At 53.8% G+C, this 22,278-nt stretch overlaps 9 protein-coding genes across 9 annotated transcripts; all 9 read left to right on the top strand.

Moving 5' to 3' along the window:
• Positions 1-177: 177 nt before the first annotated feature.
• On the top strand, positions 178-4,971 carry JKF63_03192 (uncharacterized protein; the record flags this gene model as incomplete). Its single annotated transcript, XM_067899213.1, has 1 exon — positions 178-4,971. The coding sequence occupies one exon, from the start codon at positions 178-180 to the stop codon at positions 4,969-4,971; it is 4,794 nt and encodes a 1,597-aa protein (XP_067756003.1).
• Positions 4,972-7,436: 2,465 nt separating this feature from the next.
• JKF63_03191 (uncharacterized protein) lies at positions 7,437-8,417 on the top strand (the record flags this gene model as incomplete). The annotated part of the gene is made up of 1 exon (XM_067899212.1): positions 7,437-8,417. The coding sequence occupies one exon, from the start codon at positions 7,437-7,439 to the stop codon at positions 8,415-8,417; it is 981 nt and encodes a 326-aa protein (XP_067756002.1).
• Positions 8,418-9,061: 644 nt separating this feature from the next.
• JKF63_03190 (uncharacterized protein) lies at positions 9,062-10,246 on the top strand (the record flags this gene model as incomplete). Its single annotated transcript, XM_067899211.1, has 1 exon — positions 9,062-10,246. One exon carries the CDS (start codon positions 9,062-9,064, stop codon positions 10,244-10,246), a length of 1,185 nt encoding a protein of 394 aa, XP_067756001.1.
• A 1,844-nt stretch (positions 10,247-12,090) lies between these two features.
• Positions 12,091-12,654, top strand: JKF63_03189 (uncharacterized protein; the record flags this gene model as incomplete). Its single annotated transcript, XM_067899210.1, has 1 exon — positions 12,091-12,654. One exon carries the CDS (start codon positions 12,091-12,093, stop codon positions 12,652-12,654), a length of 564 nt encoding a protein of 187 aa, XP_067756000.1.
• Positions 12,655-13,555: 901 nt separating this feature from the next.
• Positions 13,556-14,500, top strand: JKF63_03188 (uncharacterized protein; the record flags this gene model as incomplete). Its single annotated transcript, XM_067899209.1, has 1 exon — positions 13,556-14,500. The coding sequence occupies one exon, from the start codon at positions 13,556-13,558 to the stop codon at positions 14,498-14,500; it is 945 nt and encodes a 314-aa protein (XP_067755999.1).
• Positions 14,501-15,564: 1,064 nt separating this feature from the next.
• JKF63_03187 (uncharacterized protein) lies at positions 15,565-16,422 on the top strand (the record flags this gene model as incomplete). Its single annotated transcript, XM_067899208.1, has 1 exon — positions 15,565-16,422. One exon carries the CDS (start codon positions 15,565-15,567, stop codon positions 16,420-16,422), a length of 858 nt encoding a protein of 285 aa, XP_067755998.1.
• Positions 16,423-17,194: 772 nt separating this feature from the next.
• Positions 17,195-18,322, top strand: JKF63_03186 (uncharacterized protein; the record flags this gene model as incomplete). The annotated part of the gene is made up of 1 exon (XM_067899207.1): positions 17,195-18,322. The coding sequence occupies one exon, from the start codon at positions 17,195-17,197 to the stop codon at positions 18,320-18,322; it is 1,128 nt and encodes a 375-aa protein (XP_067755997.1).
• Positions 18,323-19,241: 919 nt separating this feature from the next.
• On the top strand, positions 19,242-19,958 carry JKF63_03185 (uncharacterized protein; the record flags this gene model as incomplete). The annotated part of the gene is made up of 1 exon (XM_067899206.1): positions 19,242-19,958. The coding sequence occupies one exon, from the start codon at positions 19,242-19,244 to the stop codon at positions 19,956-19,958; it is 717 nt and encodes a 238-aa protein (XP_067755996.1).
• A 1,186-nt stretch (positions 19,959-21,144) lies between these two features.
• On the top strand, positions 21,145-21,684 carry JKF63_03184 (uncharacterized protein; the record flags this gene model as incomplete). The annotated part of the gene is made up of 1 exon (XM_067899205.1): positions 21,145-21,684. One exon carries the CDS (start codon positions 21,145-21,147, stop codon positions 21,682-21,684), a length of 540 nt encoding a protein of 179 aa, XP_067755995.1.
• Between the last annotated feature and the right edge of the window lie 594 nt (positions 21,685-22,278).

The following is a 22,278-nucleotide window of genomic DNA, read 5'->3' as shown; positions in this document are numbered from 1 at the left end:
TCACCACTCAAGAATATCCCTTACACGCTTTCCTTTCTCTTTCCTACACTACAATGTTCTCCATTCACATGCTTTATACTCAGCGTTCTCGTGCTGCTGTTTCTTTTTTTTTTCATACCTATAAAGACTATTCAGAAGAGAACCTGGTTGAGTAGTATTTCCCTACGCTCAAGTCCAATGCAGCAGAAACTACGGGCCACTGGGAGAGTTGTTGCGGCGCACAATCCCCGGAAAGCCCTCTCCCCATCGCTGTCGGATTCAACTGATGAAGGCGCCCTGTCGACGCACCTTGTGTCCGGCTGTGTTCGTCATGTTGGGCGCGTCACTAATTATTACTATGAGACGTCATCCTACGACGACACGTCGTCTTCTGAAAACCGAGAAGATTACGTCCCGCTAGCTTTTGAGTTTATCAATAGCAACCCCAGACGTTGTTTTGGGGCACCGACCTACTCAAAAATCCCATCTGGAGTCTGGGAGGAGGCGGACAAAGACGAAAGTATTTCTCTTTCCAATGTTCCACTCGAGGTTCTTGTCGACCATAACCGAATACGCCGGCAGTGTGGCCCCGGCACCAGGGACTTGCATCAAACTGTGGTGACCTCGTCAAAAAGGAGCAAATATGATGACGATGACGACTCCTCTACCGCTTCCGATGCCCTTCCGATAATGTTTGAGCGACGGAGGAGGACACGCCAGATTGGAAAAGTCAAGCCAACTACATATGAGGTTTTCGATGCAGAGTCGCCTATTTCACTTTCTGATGAAGAAGAGGCGCCACTGAACGCCCAGCTCATCCACACGCTGATTAAGCGATTACGCAACCCTTCGGATGAGGTTTCATTGGAGGCTTTTGACTTCGTAGACTTCAGCGATGAAAATTTCCAAGAAGAGCTTGTACCACTCCAGAAGATCCAGACGCTCCTCAGGGAGAGAGGCAATTTCCTTGTGGCTGACGTGAGGCGAGACCGTGAGATCAAGGACGCTGTTGACTCTTTTCCACCAGAGAAGGCTATCGCCGCTAAGGTAAAAGCTATCAAAAGTCGTCAAATCAGGTCTTCAGAACCTCATAGTCGGTTGTGCCGTGTTGTGGAAGAGGACATAGAGAAGATGGAGGTATTCGCAGAACTTGTGGGAAGCCTCACTGACCCGAATGCAGAGGTGTCGCTGCGTGCCTTTGATGCAGTGGATTGGAGCAGTAAACATTTAGAGCCCGTGCTCGCGCCACTACGGGAGATCCGGGCCTGCATGGAGGCAATGGAGGTGCTCAAGGGTGTGCCTGCTGAGGGCAAGATGGGTGGCGAGCTTGCGCTGGAGACCAGGATAAAGAGAGCAGTTATGGCGCTGCCTTCAGATGAGGCCATGGCAGCGACGATACGCGCGGTGAAAAGTCGCGCGATTCCGAACAGCTCATCCAACGGCGATGCTATTCGTCACTTGGTAGCGCGCCTGAGGGAGCCAGGTCAGGTGGTTCCCGCCATCGAATTTGCAACGCTGGACTGGAACGACCGCAACTTCAGCCGTGTGCTCGCGCCACTACGGGAGATCCGGGCCTGCATGGAGGCAATGGAGGTGCTCAAGGGTGTGCCTGCTGAGGGCAAGATGGGTGGCGAGCTTGCGCTGGAGACCAGGATAAAGAGAGCAGTTATGGCGCTGCCTTCAGATGAGGCCATGGCAGCGACGATACGCGCGGTGAAAAGTCGCGCGATTCCGAACAGCTCATCCAACGGCGATGCTATTCGTCACTTGGTAGCGCGCCTGAGGGAGCCAGGTCAGGTGGTTCCCGCCATCGAATTTGCAACGCTGGACTGGAACGACCGCAACTTCAGCCGTGAGCTCGCGTCACTGCAGGAGATCCGCGCATGCATGGAGGCAATGGAGGTGCTCAAGGGTGTGCCTGCTGAGGGCAAGATGGGTGGCGAGCTTGCGCTGGAGACCAGGATAAAGAGAGCAGTTATGGCGCTGCCTTCAGATGAGGCCATGGCAGCGACGATACGCGCGGTGAAAAGTCGCGCGATTCCGAACAGCTCATCCAACGGCGATGCTATTCGTCACTTGGTAGCGCGCCTGAGGGAGCCAGGTCAGGTGGTTCCCGCCATCGAATTTGCAACGCTGGAATGGAACGACCGCAACTTCAGCCGTGAGCTCGCGTCACTGCAGGAGATCCGCGCATGCATGGAGGCAATGGAGGTACTCAAGGGTGTGCCTGCTGAGGGCAAGATGGGTGGCGAGCTTGCGCTGGAGACCAGGATAAAGAGAGCAGTTATGGCGCTGCCTTCAGATGAGGCTATGGCAGCGACGATACGTGCGGTGAAAAGTCGCGCGATTCCGAACAGCTCATCCAACGGCGATGCTATTCGTCACTTGGTAGCGCGCCTGAGGGAGCCAGGTCAGGTGGTTCCCGCCATCGAATTTGCAACGCTGGAATGGAACGACCGCAACTTCAGCCGTGTGCTGGCGCCACTACGGGAGATCCGCGCATGCATGGAGGCAATGGAGGTACTCAAGGGTGTGCCTGCTGAGGGCAAGATGGGTGGCGAGCTTGCGCTGGAGACCAGGATAAAGAGAGCAGTTATGGCGCTGCCTTCAGATGAGGCCATGGCAGCGACGATACGCGCGGTGAAAAGTCGCGCGATTCCGAACAGCTCATCCAACGGCGATGCTATTCGTCACTTGGTAGCGCGCCTGAGGGAGCCAGGTCAGGTGGTTCCCGCCATCGAATTTGCAACGCTGGAATGGAACGACCGCAACTTCAGCCGTGAGCTCGCGTCACTGCAGGAGATCCGCGCATGCATGGAGGCAATGGAGGTGCTCAAGGGTGTGCCTGCTGAGGGCAAGATGGGTGGCGAGCTTGCGCTGGAGACCAGGATAAAGAGAGCAGTTATGGCGCTGCCTTCAGATGAGGCTATGGCAGCGACGATACGTGCGGTGAAAAGTCGCGCGATTCCGAACAGCTCATCCAACGGCGATGCTATTCGTCACTTGGTAGCGCGCCTGAGGGAGCCAGGTCAGGTGGTTCCCGCCATCGAATTTGCAACGCTGGAATGGAACGACCGCAACTTCAGCCGTGAGCTCGCGCCACTGCAGGAGATCCGCGCATGCATGGAGGCAATGGAGGCCCTTCAACATAGGGTCGAGGAGAGAGTGATGTTCTGTCGATGGATCTTGAATGAAAAGATCAAAACGGCCACCATGTTGCTGCCGCCAGAAAAAGCGATTGCTGTTAAATCGCAGATGCTGAAAATGCGTGAGATGGCTCCTGCTGTTGGACGCAACTCTCCGTCTGTGAAGATTGCAAGGCTCTCTGCTGCAGCCTGGAGAAAAAAGAAACTTTCGGAGAGCATTCTCACGTCTAGCCCGAAAAGAGGGTTGATGAGAAAAGAGAGCCAGCTTTCGGCATCGAGCAGCCAGGTTATGCACGTAGGTGCGCAGGTGATTTTTTCGGAGGAGTCGATGTTTGCAGCAAAGGGGAGCACTGCTATCTCGGCTCGTTCCAAAAAGGTGCGTCGGTTGCGCAGCCGAGGTAGCCGAGGTGTTTCATTCTCAGAGATACAAGACAGTCCTCCCGGTGAGATTATCGAGGGCGAGCAAGAGCTCCTGGGAGGTACCAGACCGCAGCCCTCAGAGACCGAAACAACACTGCAATGGGTTTCGCACGCGCCATGTGCTCCTGCGGGAATGAAAAGGCTTGGACGACGCCCTTGCAACTTCCGGCAGGGCAATAACACATCGTTTGGGAGCAACCCTGCGAGGGAGCCTGGTGTGCTCCAAGAGGAAGAGGGCAGGACAATGAGAGCCCAGCGCAAAGCCAACCGCCGCCGCGCGCTTCGTAAAGCTTGCCGTAGCCTTTCTTTCACTAGTCTCCCCGATGTGGAAGCTGGTGAAGTGTTGGAGGAGTCGGTACCATCTCTCGGAAAAGCACAGGGACTATCTATTATGACAGATGTCACCCCAGTTCATTTGGGAGTTGACTCTAAGCCAAGGCCACGGCGGTCGCGTCTCGATTCCCCAAGGAACAAGTTTCCGATCGACGAGCCCACAAGCGAGGTCGCCGCTGACCTGGACGATGACAGCACCGCTCTTCAGGGTAAGGCACGCGCTGTCCAAGTGAAAAAGAAGCGCCGTGCGAGGGTCAAAAGCTGCAATTGGTCCTGCAGTTTTTCAGAGGTGGCGCTGGACGAGGCAGGTGAGATTCCAAACGACAACGCTGCTGCTTTCAAGGGCGTTGACCTACAGCATCAAAACTCGCAACCTGGGAGAGCGACGAATCTCGTGCGTCGGCGCTTGCCTGGTGGCGAGAGTAACGGGCATTCTGTGGGGTGCGGCATACCACAGGAGAAAGAGGACGGCGAGTTTGGTGTCACTGAGTTCTCCAAGGTTGTGCCGGCGAAGAGGCGGCGAGCGAACGTCCAGCGCACCCGCAGCGTGAACACCTCGATGGTTGTCGAGCTGCAGAGCGGCGAGATTGTCGAGCGAACGGATAAGATTAACAGCCAGTACACCTCTGATGTAAGCACCCATTCCGTGGCGGTGAATGCTAGGCGTACTCATCGCCAGGACACACCAGAAAAATCTCAGAGGTTGTCTCGTAGGGCATGTGACATCTCACTCACCACAGGGAAGCGCCGCCAACGGCTCCGTACCAGCAAGGAGCTGAGTGTTTCGGCTATTCCGGACGATCTGGCAGGAGAGATCGTCGAGGATACGCCGGATTTTCTCGATCCAACAACGCCTGTGGGCGACGTCTTTTCGAATGACGCTCTGTCAAGGATCCTCAGGAAGCCAGTAGGGCTATTTCCTCTGTTGAACGGCAATGAGGGCGGTTCCAGGCGCTACGTGGACCCTCCCATTTCATATCAGCGATCGCCTACAAAGAGTTCTCAGGGGCCTATAGTGCCGAAAGTTGACGGTTCTTTTATTCCAGAGATGATTTCTGCAACACTGCCGCCTTCGTCCAGCGCATTCTGTTAGTTAGCGGAGGTAGCTTCCCGGAGAACTCGGGTGGTCGCCAACGCACTTTGGGGGGATAGGTGGAGGAGGAGGCGGAGCACATTCCCCGAATACAGGCGTTGTCGTAATGAGAGCGGTGTCGAAGCGTGTGACGATGCTGTGTATTGGCAGTGCTTGGTGCAATGGAACCAAAGGAATGAATTTTTTTTTTAGCGAGAACACACCTCTCCTTCACTGCGTATCGACCCAGTGACTCTATATTCCCTCTTTTTCACCCTCTGTTTTGTATCTTCACGCCCAGGCATCCTCAAATGCGGTTGAGAGCGCACTGGGTTTGTGTCTATGTAAGCCGCATGTGCTTTTCCCTCTTTTAGCACATCGTGGCGGGGATAGTATGTGCGCAACAGTATTCATCCCTGAAAGGTTTTACCCCCCTCCCCCCCTTCCCCTTCCCCTTCCCCTCCCCTCCCCCTCCCCTCCCCCCCAAAAAGCGAAAGCTGCCCTGTGGCAACCGAGTCGATCAGAATTATTCCCCTCCAGGGTTCTTCTGGTCTAAATAAGATTTGGGGCTCCCTGAGTGTGCATCCCGCTGTCGGCATTTGGCTGGTTGTGTGTGGGTGCGCGCACATGGCGTCTCTTTCTGTTTACGATCCTTAAATCGCTCTGGTGCTTTTTTTTTTTGCTCCCGGTGTTTGTGAGACGCAAGGAGTATTCACATGCACATGAGTCTCGAGTCCACCCTTTTGGCACTGGTGACGCCTCCTCCTTTCCCCGTTAGCAAATCTATTTATGGAGAAACTTTTTTACCCTCAAACAAACGAAAAAATGTGTTGATCTCTTATTGCACGCCTCAATGTGGATTTTTTTCCTCATTTGTTTCCGACGGTCTCTTTCACTTTTCTTTGTACGCTTTTATTCCTGCTGTCCAGCTCGCTCTGTGTGTGTGTGTGTGTGTACGTGTGTTATCGTCTGTGATGTTCTTCGGTTTTCTTGTCTCTCTGTTTTCTCTGCCACCCCCTACTCACCCCACTCACGCCATCCCTCCCCTCGCTCACTCTCTTTTCGTTTGTGTGGGTGAGTGTTTATTGGTTTTTTTTTTTGATCGCTGTTTGTTTTTTCTTCCGTAGCTTCCGATGGGCAGTCCAGGCAGGGGGGTTTCTCGCTCATGACTTCCCAAGAAAAAATGGAGGGGCTACGAAGGATAAAGGACAACATTGATCACATCGTTTCTATGTGCTGTAGCCAAAGAAGAGGTTGTGTTCACGTGAGACACCTTAGGACGATGGAGGCCGCCACTGGCGTCTATACCAACCCCCGTGGTCATCCCCCTTTTTCTTTTTCAATTGTATGTCTGTTTTTTCTTTTTTTTTATACGCTGTCAGAATTTCCCAGATGCATGCCTAACTTGCTATACATGTGTGTGTGGGTGTGTGTGTCTGTGTATGTGTGCGTTTTTTTTTATCTTCCCCACTCTTCCCCACTCTTCCCATTCTCCCCTTACAATTTCTTTTCTGTTCCCCACTATCTTAAGAACAGGAAGGGGGGTCGAGACAAGGAGGAGGGTAGCTGGTAGTTTGTAGCTATGCACTACTGGATGAATGCGTGTGTGTGTGAGGGGCAGATCATAGAAGGGGTGAAATAGGCTACACGGACGGTTGCAATGACACCAGCATCAAAGGCGGTGCCGTTGGTAGCCGGAGGTTGAACAATCGTGCTCGGAAGCATTGCACTTATGGTCGCTAGTTTCGTGTACGAGTTGGTGTGCACTCGGCTTATCCAGTGTCGCAAAGTTTTTTGATATCATGCACTGCCGCCGCACAAACAGCCAGCCCCCCATTGATTCTCCCCTTCCCTCCTTCTTTTTACCTTCCCCCACCAACGCTTTCTTTTGATATCACTTTTCGCCTTTTTTATTTTCGCTATAGCGCATGTCTGCTCCCCCACCTTTTCCCCATGATTGGAACTCTTGTTCGTCATTTCATGAGTGTTGTTCTTCTCCCTCCCTCAGTAGCGTGGATCTGTAACGCCCTGTGTGTGTGTGTGTGCGCGCAATGTTTTTCCCTCTGTCATTCGTGTTCTTGGTTATGTATCGCTCTCTCTTCGGCTTTCTTTTTTTTTTTAGTAGAACCAGCCTACACACGTTTTTATTTCGTCTATATTCCTTTGTATGAAGTACGCACACACGCAAAAAAAATCTGCTTTGTCTTCAGTGCCACCCAACGGATTTACTTGGTCTGCAAGGGTTGTCGTCGTCTCTTGCTCACGGAAGCGATAAACTCACTGCGCGCGACAACTCCCTGGGTAGATCCTCATGGGCACTCGTTCTGGCATGTCTGGTTTTCACTATGCCCTCTCCTGCGCACCGCTGAAACTTTTTTTAATCATTCCCCCGATCTCCTCTTCAATGTTATTGTCTCTTCCCTTCACCTGTTGCACTTCCAACCACGCTTTTCAGAGAAACTGCATCCGCATTCACAACGTATCCCATGTGGCGACTGCACATCCCCACATCATTGTCGGATCCGCCAGCTAATGGCAGTGTTTCCATTATCGTTGGGCAGCGGTCTTGCATCTCTTCTGCAGTTGCAGCTCCTAGAACAGTGTGCGTACTGGCCGGCTATGTACCGTGCGATGACCCCAGCGTGGCCGAAGAGCAAATGGAATGCCTGGAGCGTGTACTCCCCTTTGGCATCGAGGTCCTGGGCTTTGCAGGCGACATGGGTGCACTAAAATCGCTCGCAACGCAGTTGTCTGAGCTGAGAAAGAAGGAGCTCGTTGAGGTGATCGTAGATAATGGAAAAGGACTCTGTCAACTCGATTGCCGCATGTTTGGCGCGCCAGAGGTGAAGGTGGACGTCGTTGAGAGCGAGATTGCTTTTGTTGAGGCTCGTTTCGCCTTCCACACGTACGACAGAACTTTTCCTTTGCTGGTCTCCTGCTGCAATGCACCTCCGCGAGTGGTGGACGGCGAAGGCTACACGCCTTTGACTGAGGGTGCTTCCTCGTCTCCAGGCAGTCTGGAGCTCGTTCAGACGGGTGCGGCGTCGAGCACTCTTGGCATTTACGTCGTGATGGCCCCATCGTTCATGAGCGCTAGTGGGCTTTATGAGACGCTTTTCCGTCAGCTGAGGGCTGCGTTGAGGGCCGGGACTACACGCCTCATTATGCTCAATGCGCACAACGCTCACCTTTCTTATTGCTGTCGTGTCAAGCGCCGCGCTAACATACTTGCCAACACAGGCGACGTCACGGAGGACGAGTGGGCTGAAGTGTTGGAGATGATGGAGGATGCAACTGGGGAAATAGTGTCGCGCGGTGATCTTCGCGGTTTGAAGCCTCTTTCCCAGTCCGCGGAGAGAGATGAAACGTCTGCAGCGCAGGCAGTGAAGAAATCGACTGCTTATTTTTTCTTTTTCCTCGTTAGCTTCCTCGCCGTGCCCATCGCTGCTCTTGTGCTGATGCGATGAGGCACGACAGGAGTGGATTCTTTTCGAGGCGGCCTGAACCACTCGTTGTAGTGTGAAAGACCGCACCCCTTGTCGCGAGGGCATCGCTAACAAGATAAGAAATCAGGTTACATACACCGGGGGAGTTGTTCACTTCACTCGGGCATGATATGCCACACGTGCACAGAGGGGGATCTTTACCGTTGCCGCCATTTTTCCTGGGACTACGGTCTCACAGCTATCAATATTCAGCTTCCGAGGCAGAAGAGTGAGGGCTGGCTGACCATACTATCTCCTTCCATCCAAGACCTCTGAGTGTCTTTGCCAGTGTCAAAAATGACCCTCTTTTCTGTATTCTCGGTATCTGTGTGCATCGATTCGCTGCGTAGCCTCTTCTTCTCGAAGTCTATCTTCTCACCACACCAATCTGCGCAGAATCAAACACTTCTTCCGCCCACCGGACACCACCTTGGCAGCAGCAACGAAAACACTCTAGGCGATTGGGGCTCTTGAAACACATCCATAATAGTTTCTCAACGGTGGAGGGACAGTGCCAGACGCTTTCCTGCAAGGGGGGAGAAAGCTGTCGAACGCGTACTTGATTGTGCCTGACACACGGAAAGCGCAACGAAGGTTGAGTGCGCCCTGCGGCGTACATTTTGGCAATGGGAATCTTAGGCTTATCCAAGCTGCTCTACGACAAGTCCCCAAATGCTATCCGGGAGCAACAGCTGAAAAACTTCTCTGGGCGCGTTATCGCAATCGACGCGTCTATGAGCATTTATCAGTTCATCATTGCAATGAAGGGGTTTCACAACGGGGAGGGAATGGAGCTCAAAAGCGGGTATGGCGATGTGACGTCACATCTCAACGGGCTCTTTGCTAGAACACTCCGCATGATTGATGAGGGGATCAAGCCCATATATGTCTTTGACGGCAAGCCCCCGAAGCTGAAAGCCGACGAGCTGGAGGCACGCCGTCAGAAAGCTGCCGAGGCGGAGAGAGAGTTTGAGAAGGCAAAAGACGCCGGTGACGACGAAATGATGGAGAAGATGGGCAAGCGAACGGTGCGCGTGAGTCGAGAGCAGATGGAAGAGTGCAAGAAGCTTCTGCAACTCATGGGTGTTCCTGTCGTCCAAGCCCCCTCTGAAGCGGAGGCGCAGTGTGCAGAGTTAGTGAAGAAGGGCAAGGCTTGGGCAGTGGGAACGGAGGATATGGATGCCTTGACGTTTGGCTCCAAAGTAATGCTCCGCCACCTAAGCCTTAGTGACGCAAAGAAGCGACCAATAGCAGAAATTCACCTCGACACTGTGCTGCGGTCCACAGATTTGTCCATGGACCAATTCATCGATCTTTGCATTCTGCTCGGATGCGACTACGTTCCAAAGATTTCTGGGATCGGCCCTCAAAAGGCGTGGGAAGGCATTAAGCGCTATGGCACCATCGAATCGTTTCTAGAGTCCCTCGACATGACTAAGCACAGTGTGCCTCCCGACTTTTATTACAAAGAGGCCCGGGCTTTTTTCAAGAATCCGGAGGTGACCCCTGCGGAGGAAGTGGACATTCACTTTTCCGAGCCGGACGAGGCGGGTCTGATTCAGTTTCTCGTGGAGGAGAAGGTTTTTAACCCCGAGCGCGTAAACAAGGGCATCGCACGGCTGAGGGCTGCCCTCACCAAGAAAACACAGATGCGACTGGACAGTTTCTTCACAATAAAGGCACCGCCGACCGTAGCCGCCGCCCGGACGCCGATCGTTGGAAAGAAGAGGCCGCGAGACGGCAGATCTGTGCACGTCTCCGGAATCTTACAAAAGACGACAGGTGGGCATAAAAAAGCTGTCAAGAAGTAGATGCGTTGTTCATAGAACCGGGTTTGAATCACTAGAGACATGGCTCTGTATCTCTCAGTGAGAATGCTGACACGAGTTTATCTATATGGAGCAGCGGCTCATCTAATGTTCGATCTTGGATGGGGTGCCCAACTACTTCGCATTCTTTTAGAAGCAAGCGGGATGAGTCGAGTGCTGTCGTCATGGAAGAAAGAGCAGAGCGTACTGAGTGTGTTACCTAATTGTCGGAGGGTGCCCGCTGAAGTGACTGCGCCCACAGAAACCACGCAGTTCTCTGCGCAGGAGGGGGGAAGGGAGTGAGTAATGGTCTGGCGGCGCGACAAGATCGGCTTTATAAACCGCCCACTTCCGCTCTTGTACGCAAGAGAGGGGCGCCACACGTTCTCTTGTCTACACACGCTTGCATCATAATGGGAAGGCTCATACACTGAGTGGGCAGTACATCCCATTCTCTTTTGCTCTTCTCGATGTGGTGCGTTGCTGTTGCATAAGCCCGCACCAGCACCCCTTCGTATGTTCACACTTGCCCATCACACTCTTTTTCTCCATCTTTCGCTTCGGTGAGGCGCAACGCAAAAGGTGCCCTACACGATGGCCGTCGTAGGAGGCGCTGCGCAGAGCGACATCGACTTATGCGTGGAGTTTCCCCTCTTCTCCCTGCAGTACGCGCATGTCTTCTGCAAGAGACACCGCATACCATGACCTTTAGGCAGGGTGCTTCGTTCTCCTGGCGTCAATCACCCCGGTTTAGCAGAGGAAAGCGCGTACACCAGGGAGGCGTCTCGGTGCTTTGATAAGAAGAGACTATATTTAGCTAGAAGCCCTCCCCCCTGCTGTCCTCCGAGGAGACATCGAAGCTGTAGTGGCGTGGATTTCATAGGATAGCACCGTCAGACAAGTAAACGTCACGCGCGGCCACGTGCATGAGAGGATGACCCAATGACAATGGAAGTCCTTGATCAAATATGAACCAAAGTCAAACCTAATTCTCACGTCACCAGAACAGACTTTGACTCGGGACTATTCGGGGGAGGGGGCAATTCGACGTCCGAAGCGGGCTCGGGTCCATTGTAAAACGATGGGCGCAGCTACAGCGGTGGGTCGTGTGCAGGTGATACGGACAGCTCAGCATGTCCCAGCGCAGGCGGGAATCTGGTGACAATACTGAACGCTACTCCATGCGCTGCGGTCCTTTAACCATGACTGTATTGGTTTGATTGTGGCGTTGAGTGGCTACTGCGCCACCGAGTCCACAACTCACTTTGAAGGGGGGGAGTTATGACCCGGTGTCACCAGCGACGATAGTGACTTGAATTATAGTTTCCTTGTAAAGTGAACTCAAGCCTCTACAGCACCCCTGCTCGAAAGAATTAATTCATGATGGCCAAGCCTACCACAGCAACGAAAACGCGAAAGCGCGTATGTTTCAAAGCCCTTCGTGGACCAAAGTAATCACCAAGACTCGAAGGCCCACCAGAGAAAGTAGAGCGAATAATTCATGTGCGATCGAACCGGCCACAGTTCCACCATGCATATACAACTACAGAGTATCACTCAAGGATCGGGGTAGCATTCACGTCAGGTACACCCCAATACCTTACTCCCTCTCCCCCCATGGCCACGGCAGCTCGTGGCTGTCGTTTTCGTGAAATGTGTTTGGTGCCATCTACTTTCTCCCCTATCCATTTCTTCCTTTCCGCCTCATATCTCGGATATTTGCCTCCATTTTCTCTCTTCATCCCCGCGGCGTGTCCCTGCGCGCGCCAGCACCACCCGTGAAGTGCACCCGAAGCGTTTGCCTGGGCCTCAGTGTGGGGTGTGTCGCCTCGCTTCATTGCTCAGGGATGTCTAGTGGGGCTTTAGGCCGTGGCTCATTTCACTCCGTTGTGGCCGGAGCGAATCCGCGTCGCATCCCCACCTACTACAACTCGGCGTATGAACTCATTCAACTGCATCGCGCTCACCGCGACGTGACGCGCCACTTCCTCGTTCGTGATAAGGTGTTCGACAACAAGTTCCCGGGCTGCGCGCTAGCCAATGGTCTCTTCAAGATGGTTCCGAACAAGCGAAACAATTTTCATGCACGTGAGGTGACCGAATCGATTCGGCATCGCACTATATGGGCACAGCGCATCCAGCAACAACGCGCCATCAACGCGTCCATTCTTGACGACGCCGCAAAGGAGCTCAATGCGGCACATATGGAGGACCGCTTCTCGTACCGCACCCCCGACGCGGCGGCATACTTTAGCCCACAGGAGTATACCGTAGCCAACAACTGGCCCAACTTCTGGCAGCATCCCACAGAAGAACATGTAGTGCCAAGGCCGCGCTGGCGTCGTGAACCGGACTTGGGCGGCATCACGCGCGTGCGTGACGTCGTTGCAACTGGGGTTGCAGATTTCTAACCAGCAGCGAGTAAGCGTATCTATGCATTCGCGTGAGGAGGAGCAGAGGGGTGTAGGGGGGGGGAGGTTGGTTGATGATGATGATGTCTGGCTTGTTTCTGAAGCGACATTTTCGTCTGCGTTGGGTTTGTGTTGATTTTATGTTCGAGTCTCCACGGGCCGAGAGACTGACTTGTCGTTCTGTTACCGCGCCGACCTTGATGAGTGCGGTTGCTCTTTTTCCCGTTCGCTGCACTCGCTTTGTTTGCTAAGGGGAAGCAGCAACACAAGTAAGAGGCAAAAGAGACTTCAACGGGTTAGCCCGCCCACCAAAGTTGAATGGGTGAGTGTCAAACTGGGGAAGTGGTCGATTTCCGGTGAAGGAGGCGCTTTTGTTTTGGACACTATGCGTCTCTTGATTGCGTGCATCGTGTTCCTCCGAGTGCTGCTGCCTCCAGTCACATTCCTGTGAGACTCGAGTACAGGGTCCAGCCCTCTCCCCCCCTCCCTTGCGTGTTCTCCACAGCCAGAGGGAGACACTCTTCGCAGAGTCCTATGCGACTACCGGCGTTGCAGTAAGCGAAATCAGAAGAACGCAGCCTTTGCGCACATCTCTTATGGTCATTCCACTTTACAAATTACATCTGCTTTGACCCCCCCCCCTCTCCCTCCCTTCACTCTCTCCAGGTAAAAAACGGATCCTCGTGGTGCGGCGACGATACGAGAGCGAACAAAACCTGGCCTTATAAGACGCCAACGCGGATAGCCCAGCCACAGTCACGGTCTCAGTCCTTACGTGTGGCTCTGTTTCCCTCCCTGTCCTCTACGTATACCTGCGCGGTTTACCATCGGTGTCGTCGCGCCGATCCGCTCGGTTCCATCACTGTCCCTGTTTGGGTCTCGTGTGGCACTTTTAGTGTGTATGCACAACTCCGTCGACGGCTTCTGGGCCGCGTGTGGGGGCTGTGGTGTCACCAGCAAGAAACTTTTTATTCACAAGACGGGAGCAGCTGCCTCGCCAATCGGTCTCGTTCTCGGCGAGGCGGTCAAGGATGGTAGCCCACTGATCACTGTACCGTACAACTCCGTTTTCAACGGGCAAACACTGAGAGGAGACGTGCTGCCTCGTGCGCTCCCTCCATTTCGCAAGATGTTGTTGTTCTTGACGCGACGAGGTCGAATGGGTGCCTCTACCGCACACAGTTTATGGCTCGCGTGCTTTGTAGCATGTTATCAGCAACAGTGCGCGGTCACCAGCGTTACAAAGCGGTGGCTGCTGCAGCCACTGCTGAGCAACGCCGTGTATCCTCCATTGCCGAACCCCTTCACGGAAGGTAACAAATTTGCTTACTCTTCGTTACGTCGGAGCTCCGCAGCTGAGCTGCAAGTGATGGAAAGGCGAGTACTAGATGAGCTCGATTTGACCTATTGGATGCTCCGTCACTACATGAAACGCCGCGGTGTATCGCCGGAGCTGCGCCCGAGCAGGGATATGCTGGTACAGGCCCACCGTACCGTCATGCAGCGGGCACTCCTGTTGCCGTGGAACGGAGAGCCATCTGCGCCGGCGGATCTTTCCGAAATGATCGAGACATCACCAGACCTCCCCCTCTTTCCTTCTTTGGTGCCTGCAATCGATCTGATACGGGCAGCCCCGCCCGAATCCCCAGCTGGAGTTGAGGATAGCGGGGCGGAGAAGGACCGCGGCAACTGTGCCATCTTCACGTGTGTGCAGTCGGACTTTTTGTCGTCATCCAGCAGACGCCGGGTCATCGTGGAGACAGCACCGCTGGCCGCCCGGAGGGTGGTGGTCTGCGCTACGAAGCCGCTCAAGAAGGACGTGGAGCTGTTTATGGAGTTTGAGTAACGTGCAGCGTCCTCCCTCTTCACCGGCATTTCGGGATCGGGTGGTGTATGTGAGACGCACGCTTGCCTGCGCAGCACTCATTCTTCACAGAGCTCATACCTATCTCCCGCGCGCTTCCTCATTTTCTTGTGCCAAATCACGAGGAAGACGGGGCCCGTTAGTAGGCGCCTATTGGTGGCGATACCAACCATATTTTGGCGTGCGCTCCACTGTTCACGTTTGGGTTTCGTGTGTCGGTACTGTTTTCAGCTCTCGATTGTGCTTGTCCTTGTAATTGCTGCCACTGTGTGGGCACGCCCATCGCTTTCCTCATCCTCATCCTCACGCCTCCTTTCCTTCTCTCCTGCTGCTGTGATGCCCCTTTTCACGCCTGATTCTGGACCCTCCACGTTAATGCCGTGTACTCCCCCCCCCCCCCCACGGGGGAAAGAAAGAAGAAGCGAGTACGTCACAATTGATATGGCAATCGGCCTACCATTTCATCCCTCCGCAGCTTCTGTGACGTCTCGCGGACTTACTATTCTGCATCGACTCCCTGGACACGTTTTCGTTCTCCTGACACATCCCCTCCTCATTTATTCGTCTAACCCGCAATGCCCAATCCGGAGAGTCGCACCATTTCTGTTCTTGTTCTTCAATTCCCCCCCCCCCTCTTCTCGCCATTATCACTGCACTGTGGTTTCACGTGCACCCCGCTTTTTGGACACATGCACACACACACACACACGGCGTCTTTTTGGTTTTGTCTATCGTCTCCTTCACATTTTCGGGTGCGTTTGCGTGAGTAAAGGCGCCTTTTCGTGTGCGCAGCCACTCCCCCCCCCCCCCCTCATCCCCTCCCTCCCTCGTGGGCAGTGATTGCCTTTTTCCGTAGCAGACATCTCTTATTTTGTGTGTGTGTGTGTTCGTGTTTTCTAGGTGCTACACTCCTCACTTCTTCTCTAACGCGTTCTCGAATTCAAACTCACAGGGGCATGCACCTTCACACAGGAAAGGCCCGTTTCCCTCTGCTTTGAAGCATTCCTTTCTTTATTTTTGGTTGTTTGGATCATCCCTCGTCAAACATGTCTGAGTCAACCGTGCTGAATGTGTCTGCGATGGAGAAAAGCGACTACAAGAGCTGCGATGCCGCCCGCGCCGCCTTCTACGCCGGCGACGTGCAGGCGTCGCGCCGTGAGCACATGAAGCCGCTAGACATGGAGAAGCACAATTCAAGTGCCTCCGAATACGTGAAGTCTGTTGTCTTTGGTGGTCTGGACGGCATAATGACTACCTTCGCCATCATTGCCGCGGCGGCCGGGAGTGGGGGCAATTATGCCACAGTTCTCATCTTTGGTTTCTCCAACGTCATCGCTGATGGATTCTCCATGGGGTTTGGCGAGTACGTTTCTGGCGAGGCGGAGCTTGAAAATGCCTCCTCGGAGCGGCGCCGCGAGGAATGGGAGGTGGAGAACTCATTCGACTTGGAGGTAGATGAGATGGTTCAGATTTACATGGCGAAAGGGCTTTCTTTCGACGACGCGCAAACGATTGTCGGCATTATTTCAAAGGACAGGAAGATGTTCGTCGACTTTATGATGGTGGAGGAGCTCGGGCTGCTGGTGGACCTCGACGATGCTTACGGCCCCATGAAACAAGGTGTTGTTATGTTCTTCTCTTTTTTGCTCTTCGGCACAATCCCTCTTCTAGCGTACCTTCCAGGTAAAGGCCATGGAACAGACTCCGTGTTTTTTGTTTCCTGTTTCCTCACATTGGTTTCGCTGATCTTTCTTGGTTCAGTGAAGGGTTATCTCGTCGGTGTCGATATGGGGCGCTCGGCGGTGCTTATGATTCTCAATGGCACGATCAGTGGTGCAGTTAGCTTCATGGCGGGTCGCTTGATTGAAATGGCACTGACTAAAGAGGTGCACCCTCTGTCTTGAGCGTCCATGTAAGGACTCTGGTTTACCCCTGAGGAGCAATTCTTGAGCGATACACGCTCTTGTATATGTTGTGGCTTCTATCGCTTTCTTTAAGATCCCTCGATCAGCTTCTTTAGGTACTTGCTCTGTACAAGGCGTCAAGTCTCATCAGTGCCGCGGTTGAAGGGGTCACCCTCGATGGGGCGTCCAGTATTATCACATTCATTGCACCACAGTATTTCTCAAGTGCATTTGCGTGTTGAGAGTCCCCCCACCCCTTAGCTAAGAGCGTGAACGTTGTCATAATCGAAGCTCACTTTGTTGCTGTTACTATAATCCCCCCTCCCCCTCGTCGTCCGTTGACTCTTTTCTTGCTGGATACATCCTCGCTGCATTGCAGGGCCACTACTAGTCGGGACGGGGGATAGGGCCGTGCCCTCAAATAGGCGACACACAGGAAGCAAGGTTGCGGGAGATGAGGGTGCGGCGATAGACTTTGGGACTCTTCACCTCCTTTTCTTCTTGCCCCTCTCCACCGTGTGGAAGGTGCCATTATTATGTGGGGGACTGCATGTCTATGTGACGTTTGCTGCCTCAAATGTATGTTGCCAGGACTCTTTTTTTTTTTTGAGAAATTCTGCCACACCGCCCACCTTCCCTCTCTCCCTCTCGCTTATCTGTCTCGTCTTTGTCTACTCCTCCTCTGCCCTTTGGGAATCGATGAGTTCGCGGTGATCGTATCCTTGTCGGAAAAGAAAGTCGCACTCGCGTGCAAGAAACGATTGCGACTATAATGGAGCCGAGGAGCCGTGTCCTTGGTGCCGTGCGAACCTTGTCTGACGCCGTCTCGGCGCAAGTCAAGAGCGAGGAGGCGTGGAGGCTAGTCATCCGAGTTGTTTCAGGCAGCTGCGAGTCCTTCAGCTTGCCTCAATTGGAGCAAGCGCTTTGCTACTTCACTAACCATAACAGCAACTACACCAACGTAGGGAAGGATGAGTTTCATGTGTTGGCAGAAGAGACGTTGAATAACTTGATCCGCTCCATCCTTGTTTACGACGACTTCTCCGGCTTCTTTGGCGATGCCGAGGTGTACTCCCTCTCGATGGCGTTTCAGTACAACCTGTCTGTGGAGGCTCTCACGCTGAGCGGCATCAATGTCAGCGACGAAGCGATTTGCTCTCTCTGCGATGCACTGGTGCGATCTCGCGTGAACTACATTGACCTCTCGAATACCCCACTAGAGAATGAAGCAGGCATGTCTATAGCTGCCTTGGCTCACATCAATCCGTATCTGCGCACTGTTATCGTGGATGACACCCTCATCGCAGATGACGTGCTGGATGAGATTGACGTTGCTTGTCAGTTTAACCAGAGCAACTTTGAAGGTAATCATGGAGAGATGGATGGATCATTGCTTCGCCCCGCTGATCTCGGCCGCTTGAAGCACCGCCTCCAGCAGATCATTCGGGCTCAGCAAAAAAAAGTTCACTACTGCGTGGCCCACTTGTTCGGATGTTGCCCCAATGGCGACGTGTGTCTGTACTCACACTCCCTCGGCAAGAGCGGACTGGACGATATCGATATGTCACTCTCTGCGAAGATATCGGAGCTGTTCGCTAATGGTGGGAATTGGGAGGACCGGCTGCCACCACGCCCGGCAGATGGTCCTTCCTGGCGTAATCCAGAGGACGAAGTTCAACGAGCGCCTCGTTCCAGCAAAGTTCGACGTCAGCAGGTAAGTGACAGAAACACCCCCTCGTCGTTGCCTGCCCCAGCTGTGGCGTCGCCGGCGCCGCGGTCACCATGGTCACTGATGCTGAGAGGATTGACAGGTATGTGCTGCGGTCTTCTTGTCGTGGGGCTTTCGAGCGTTGTCGTGCGCCGTCTGGGGCCACGTTCTTCCCTTCGTTGGGGGAAGTGACATCGCGCATTCATCGCACGGAACGCCTTCTTTTTTTTTCCATGCCGTACAATTAGCACGGTCACCGGTGGCAAAGCAAAGTCGAGCGAGGTGTGTCGGTCTCAGCGCCTGTGTACCCGAGTTAACCCTCATGCCTCAGCACGCTGCTCTTTTAGTTTTGGAAGGCAAATCACAGGTGCGTTTGTACGTGGCACGTTGGCCCCTCGCGCGCCCATGTGGCCAAGCTTCTGATTCAGCTCACAATATGTTTTCTGCCCCCCCCCCCCCCTTGCAACACACACAGAAAAAATGATGCGATAGGGAACTAAAGGGCAGTGCGTTATGAAGAGTACGGGCTGCTCGTTTTGGCGTTGTGTCACTTGCTTCGCCTTTAGCGTGTATGTGGGCGTGTTTTTTCTTGCCTGCCCCCCTCCCCCCGCTTCTCTCTTGCCCGCCTACCCCTCTGCTCCTCGTTAGCTTTCTCCTGTTCTCCCTCCTCATCTCTTTCTTTCTTCTTCACTGTGTCCTCACGAAACGAACGAGGTGGTTCCCTTGCCGTCTCCCCTTCCTCAGAGTTTCATCATCTGCAGCCCTCCCAAGCACCGTGGTGACGCTATCTCTAAGACCCTCGGCTCCCACCTTTCTTCTGTTTTCTTTTGTTCTTATTGAACCGGTGACAGCGAAGAAAGCCAGGCCTTTATCTGCAGTTCCTGCGATTTCCCTCTGTACATACGCACACCCGCACGATCACAGGCCCCGGTGCTCATACGCAGCTGTTTTCTCCAGAGCACATCTGCTTCGTCTACCTCTCTCTCTCGCCCTCTCCTATTCGCCGCACATTCCCGTGTCTTTTTTTTCTTTGGTCTGCATTAGTGCGAAACGCCAAGACGAGCTACGGACTCTAGTCATTACCGCTTGCTACTTTTTGTTTTTCATCACCATGTCGGGGAAAGGCAGCGGTCACGATCAGTCGACGGACGTTTTCTCGGCGGAGGGACGCGTGTTCCAGGTGGAGTATGCTGGCAAGGCTGTCGACAACAGCAGCACCGCCGTTGCTGCCTGCTGCAAGGACGGCATTGTGGTTGCCGTGGAGAAGATTCACTCGAGCCGCATGCTGGAGAACGGCTCGAACAACCGCATCCACGCCGTGGACCGCCAGGCCGGCATCTGCATCTGCGGTCTTTTGCCTGACGGGCGTGCAATTATCTCTCGTGCAAGGCTCGAGGCAGAGAATAGTCGAGACATTTTTGCCACACCGATCCGTGGTGCAGCCTTGGCCAACCGTGTGGGCGAGTTCATGCACGTGTACACCACCCACTTCGCGTACCGCCCGTTCGGGTGCTCAGCTATCATCGCGTCGTATGCGGATGATGGTCCACAGTTGTTTGTCAGCGACCCAAGTGGCACTGTTGCGGGGTACTACGGTGTCGCACTCGGCAAGGCCAAGACACTGGCGAAGAGTGAACTGGAGAAGCTCGACTTTGCCAACCTCACGTGCGAGGAGGCTGTAGTGAAGCTCGTCAATATTTTACACGAGGTGCACGACAAGCAGAAAGACAAGCTATACGAGGTGGAGGCAGCGTGGGTATGCGACAAGTCAGATCGAAAGTTCGTCCACGTGCCGTCTTGCATGATCCCACCGCCACCGTCAAGCTAACGGTGTCGCTTCTTCCTTTTTTTTTGGGGGGGGGGAGGGGTGACGTATGTGAGCTGCAACCGATAGGTGAGACAGAGGTGGAGAGTGTGCATTTATGAACTGTTGCGTCAAGGACGTGTGTGTGTGTGTGTGTGTGTGTGTGATGCGGTGCACGCACGCCTTCCCCTGCACATTCTGTTCTTCGCCTTCCGCATCCCCCTTCACTTGTCTCCTCTAGTCTTTTCCCCTTTTCTTTGACTGTTGTATTACTGTAGCGTGTGCATGTGGCTCGAGAGGAGGAGGGGCAAGCGAGGGTCCCCCTTTTCCTCTATTTTTGTATTGTCGCGTGCGCCGCATGTGTTGTGTCAGATGCCCGCGCACATCAAGCACCAGAAAACGAAGGCAATGAGAGGCGGAGTAGCGGCGTTGAATAATAGCCTGAGTGAGACGTCTGTATGTGCGTGTCTGCGCGGCGGTGGGAAAGAGGCGGAGGAGAGAGCCTCCAAGCCTCTCCATGTGTGTGACGAGGTTTATTGAAAAGAGGTTATCACTTACTCTGACAATTTTACGTGTCTCTCTCCTCCATTCTTTCTCCATTTTCGCGAAGAATAGAGAACTTATTCGGTCGCGGCAGCGTCTCGCCCGCCCCTGCACGTGTTACCCTCTGCCGCCCGTGTATCCCTCCCTCCTGATGACCTTCCATGTCCTTTTGGCTTTCTTTCCTTTGCATATGCGCAAACGGTGTGGCAGCGTGTATTCGTTGTGAATGACTGAGTTGATGATGTGTCTGAGCAAAGCACCATTCTGAAAAAAGTGTCCCGACTGCAGCCAATTCGGGCGAGCACTGCCACTGCTGCCCACCTCCCTCCTTTGGTTCTCGCGGTTCCGTGTATACCGTCACGGGATTCATGTATTACAGAAAAGAGGTACACGTGTGTTATACTTGCAGTTACACACACGCACGCACACACAGAGAAAGCAGACTCCCAGGTTTGAGCTGTTGGATACCTGACCGCGTGAGACGCGCGTGCTCTGCTGGTGACAGGAAGTGCTGTGCGCGCGCCATTTTACTTGTTTCCTTTCCTTCTCCCCCCTCACGTGCTGGTTCCTATGCTCCGCCTATCTGGTGCTTCTCCTCCCTCCCCCCCCTCCACCCCCAACCCCGGGGTCCATTAGACTCTTAGTATAAATCTTAAAAGAAGCGCACATGCTCCACAGCTCTCTGCGTTACGGCGTGCACAGGGTGGGCTACACTCACCCTCATCACCTCCCGGTTCCATGCGCGCAGCGTTGGGACCTCCGACTCGCACGCGCGCGCATCTTTCAGGAGTATATCGAGGAGAAGGCGCCAGGTGCATGGCAGTTGGAAGACGAGCGCCACATGTCGCCGGAGTTCAAGACCTTCACCGGCTATCCTATGCGCAACTTACGGCCTGGGTATGGTCAGAACTTGCCCGAGTTCATCATGAAAAAGAGGCTCCCGAACAACACGCATTATGAACTGTTTGCTCGCCGCGATATCCCCAACGAAGACAATGCCATGTATGGAAAGCTCCTGTATGACATGACGATTCACGGCACTTCTTTGCCTTCCACGTATCGAATGCATAAAGACATCAACAAAGCGCAGCGCAATGACCGCAAGCTGTCGGGCAATCGCTTCAAAGTACTCAACTCTAGCGGCGCCAAGAACCCACCCTCTGGATTTGAGCCCTTGCCTGATGCTGGCGAGGAGGAGGATGAATGAGAGAGCAAAAGGAAACACCCTCCCTCTCATGGTTGCTCTTCACTTGAGATACACCGGTGACGCTGCTATCCGATCATGCAGATCTCTGAGCCTTCTCTCTACAGCTGACTTGGTGCTGGGGTGCTGCAGTCTTGCAACGGACATATTTCTCGTATTGGCGTTTCTTCACATTTCTTTGCGGTCGCTGGTGTGACATGTGTATTTGCTGCCCCCCCCCCCCCCTCATACTTCGTGTCAGGGTTTCATGGATACCGCAAGAAGTCGATAGGTGGGCGACGGTCAAGTAAAGTGGAGCGAATGCGTCACTCGTAAGCCCGGTCACGGTGCAGGCGTCTCCTTTTCTTGCCATTTGAGCGCTGCGAAGTGAGTGGGCGAGAGGAGGAAGGGGAAGAGAGAGCACTGAAGAACTTGAGTGCAGATTTGAAGCAACGCACACCGACATACGGAGATCCTCTACCGCCCTTCCTTTACATACACACACACACACACACACACACCATAGTGGTGGTCTCTTTACTCGCATGATGTGGCTTTAACGAAGGACAGGGGGGGTGTACGGCATCTTCTGCGCATAAATATATGCCGGTTGCGCCT

This window comes from Porcisia hertigi, chromosome 27 (assembly GCF_017918235.1).
Source record: "Porcisia hertigi strain C119 chromosome 27, whole genome shotgun sequence".
Taxonomy (NCBI): Eukaryota; Euglenozoa; class Kinetoplastea; order Trypanosomatida; family Trypanosomatidae; genus Porcisia; species Porcisia hertigi.
This window is presented reverse-complemented; position numbering and strand designations above follow the sequence as displayed.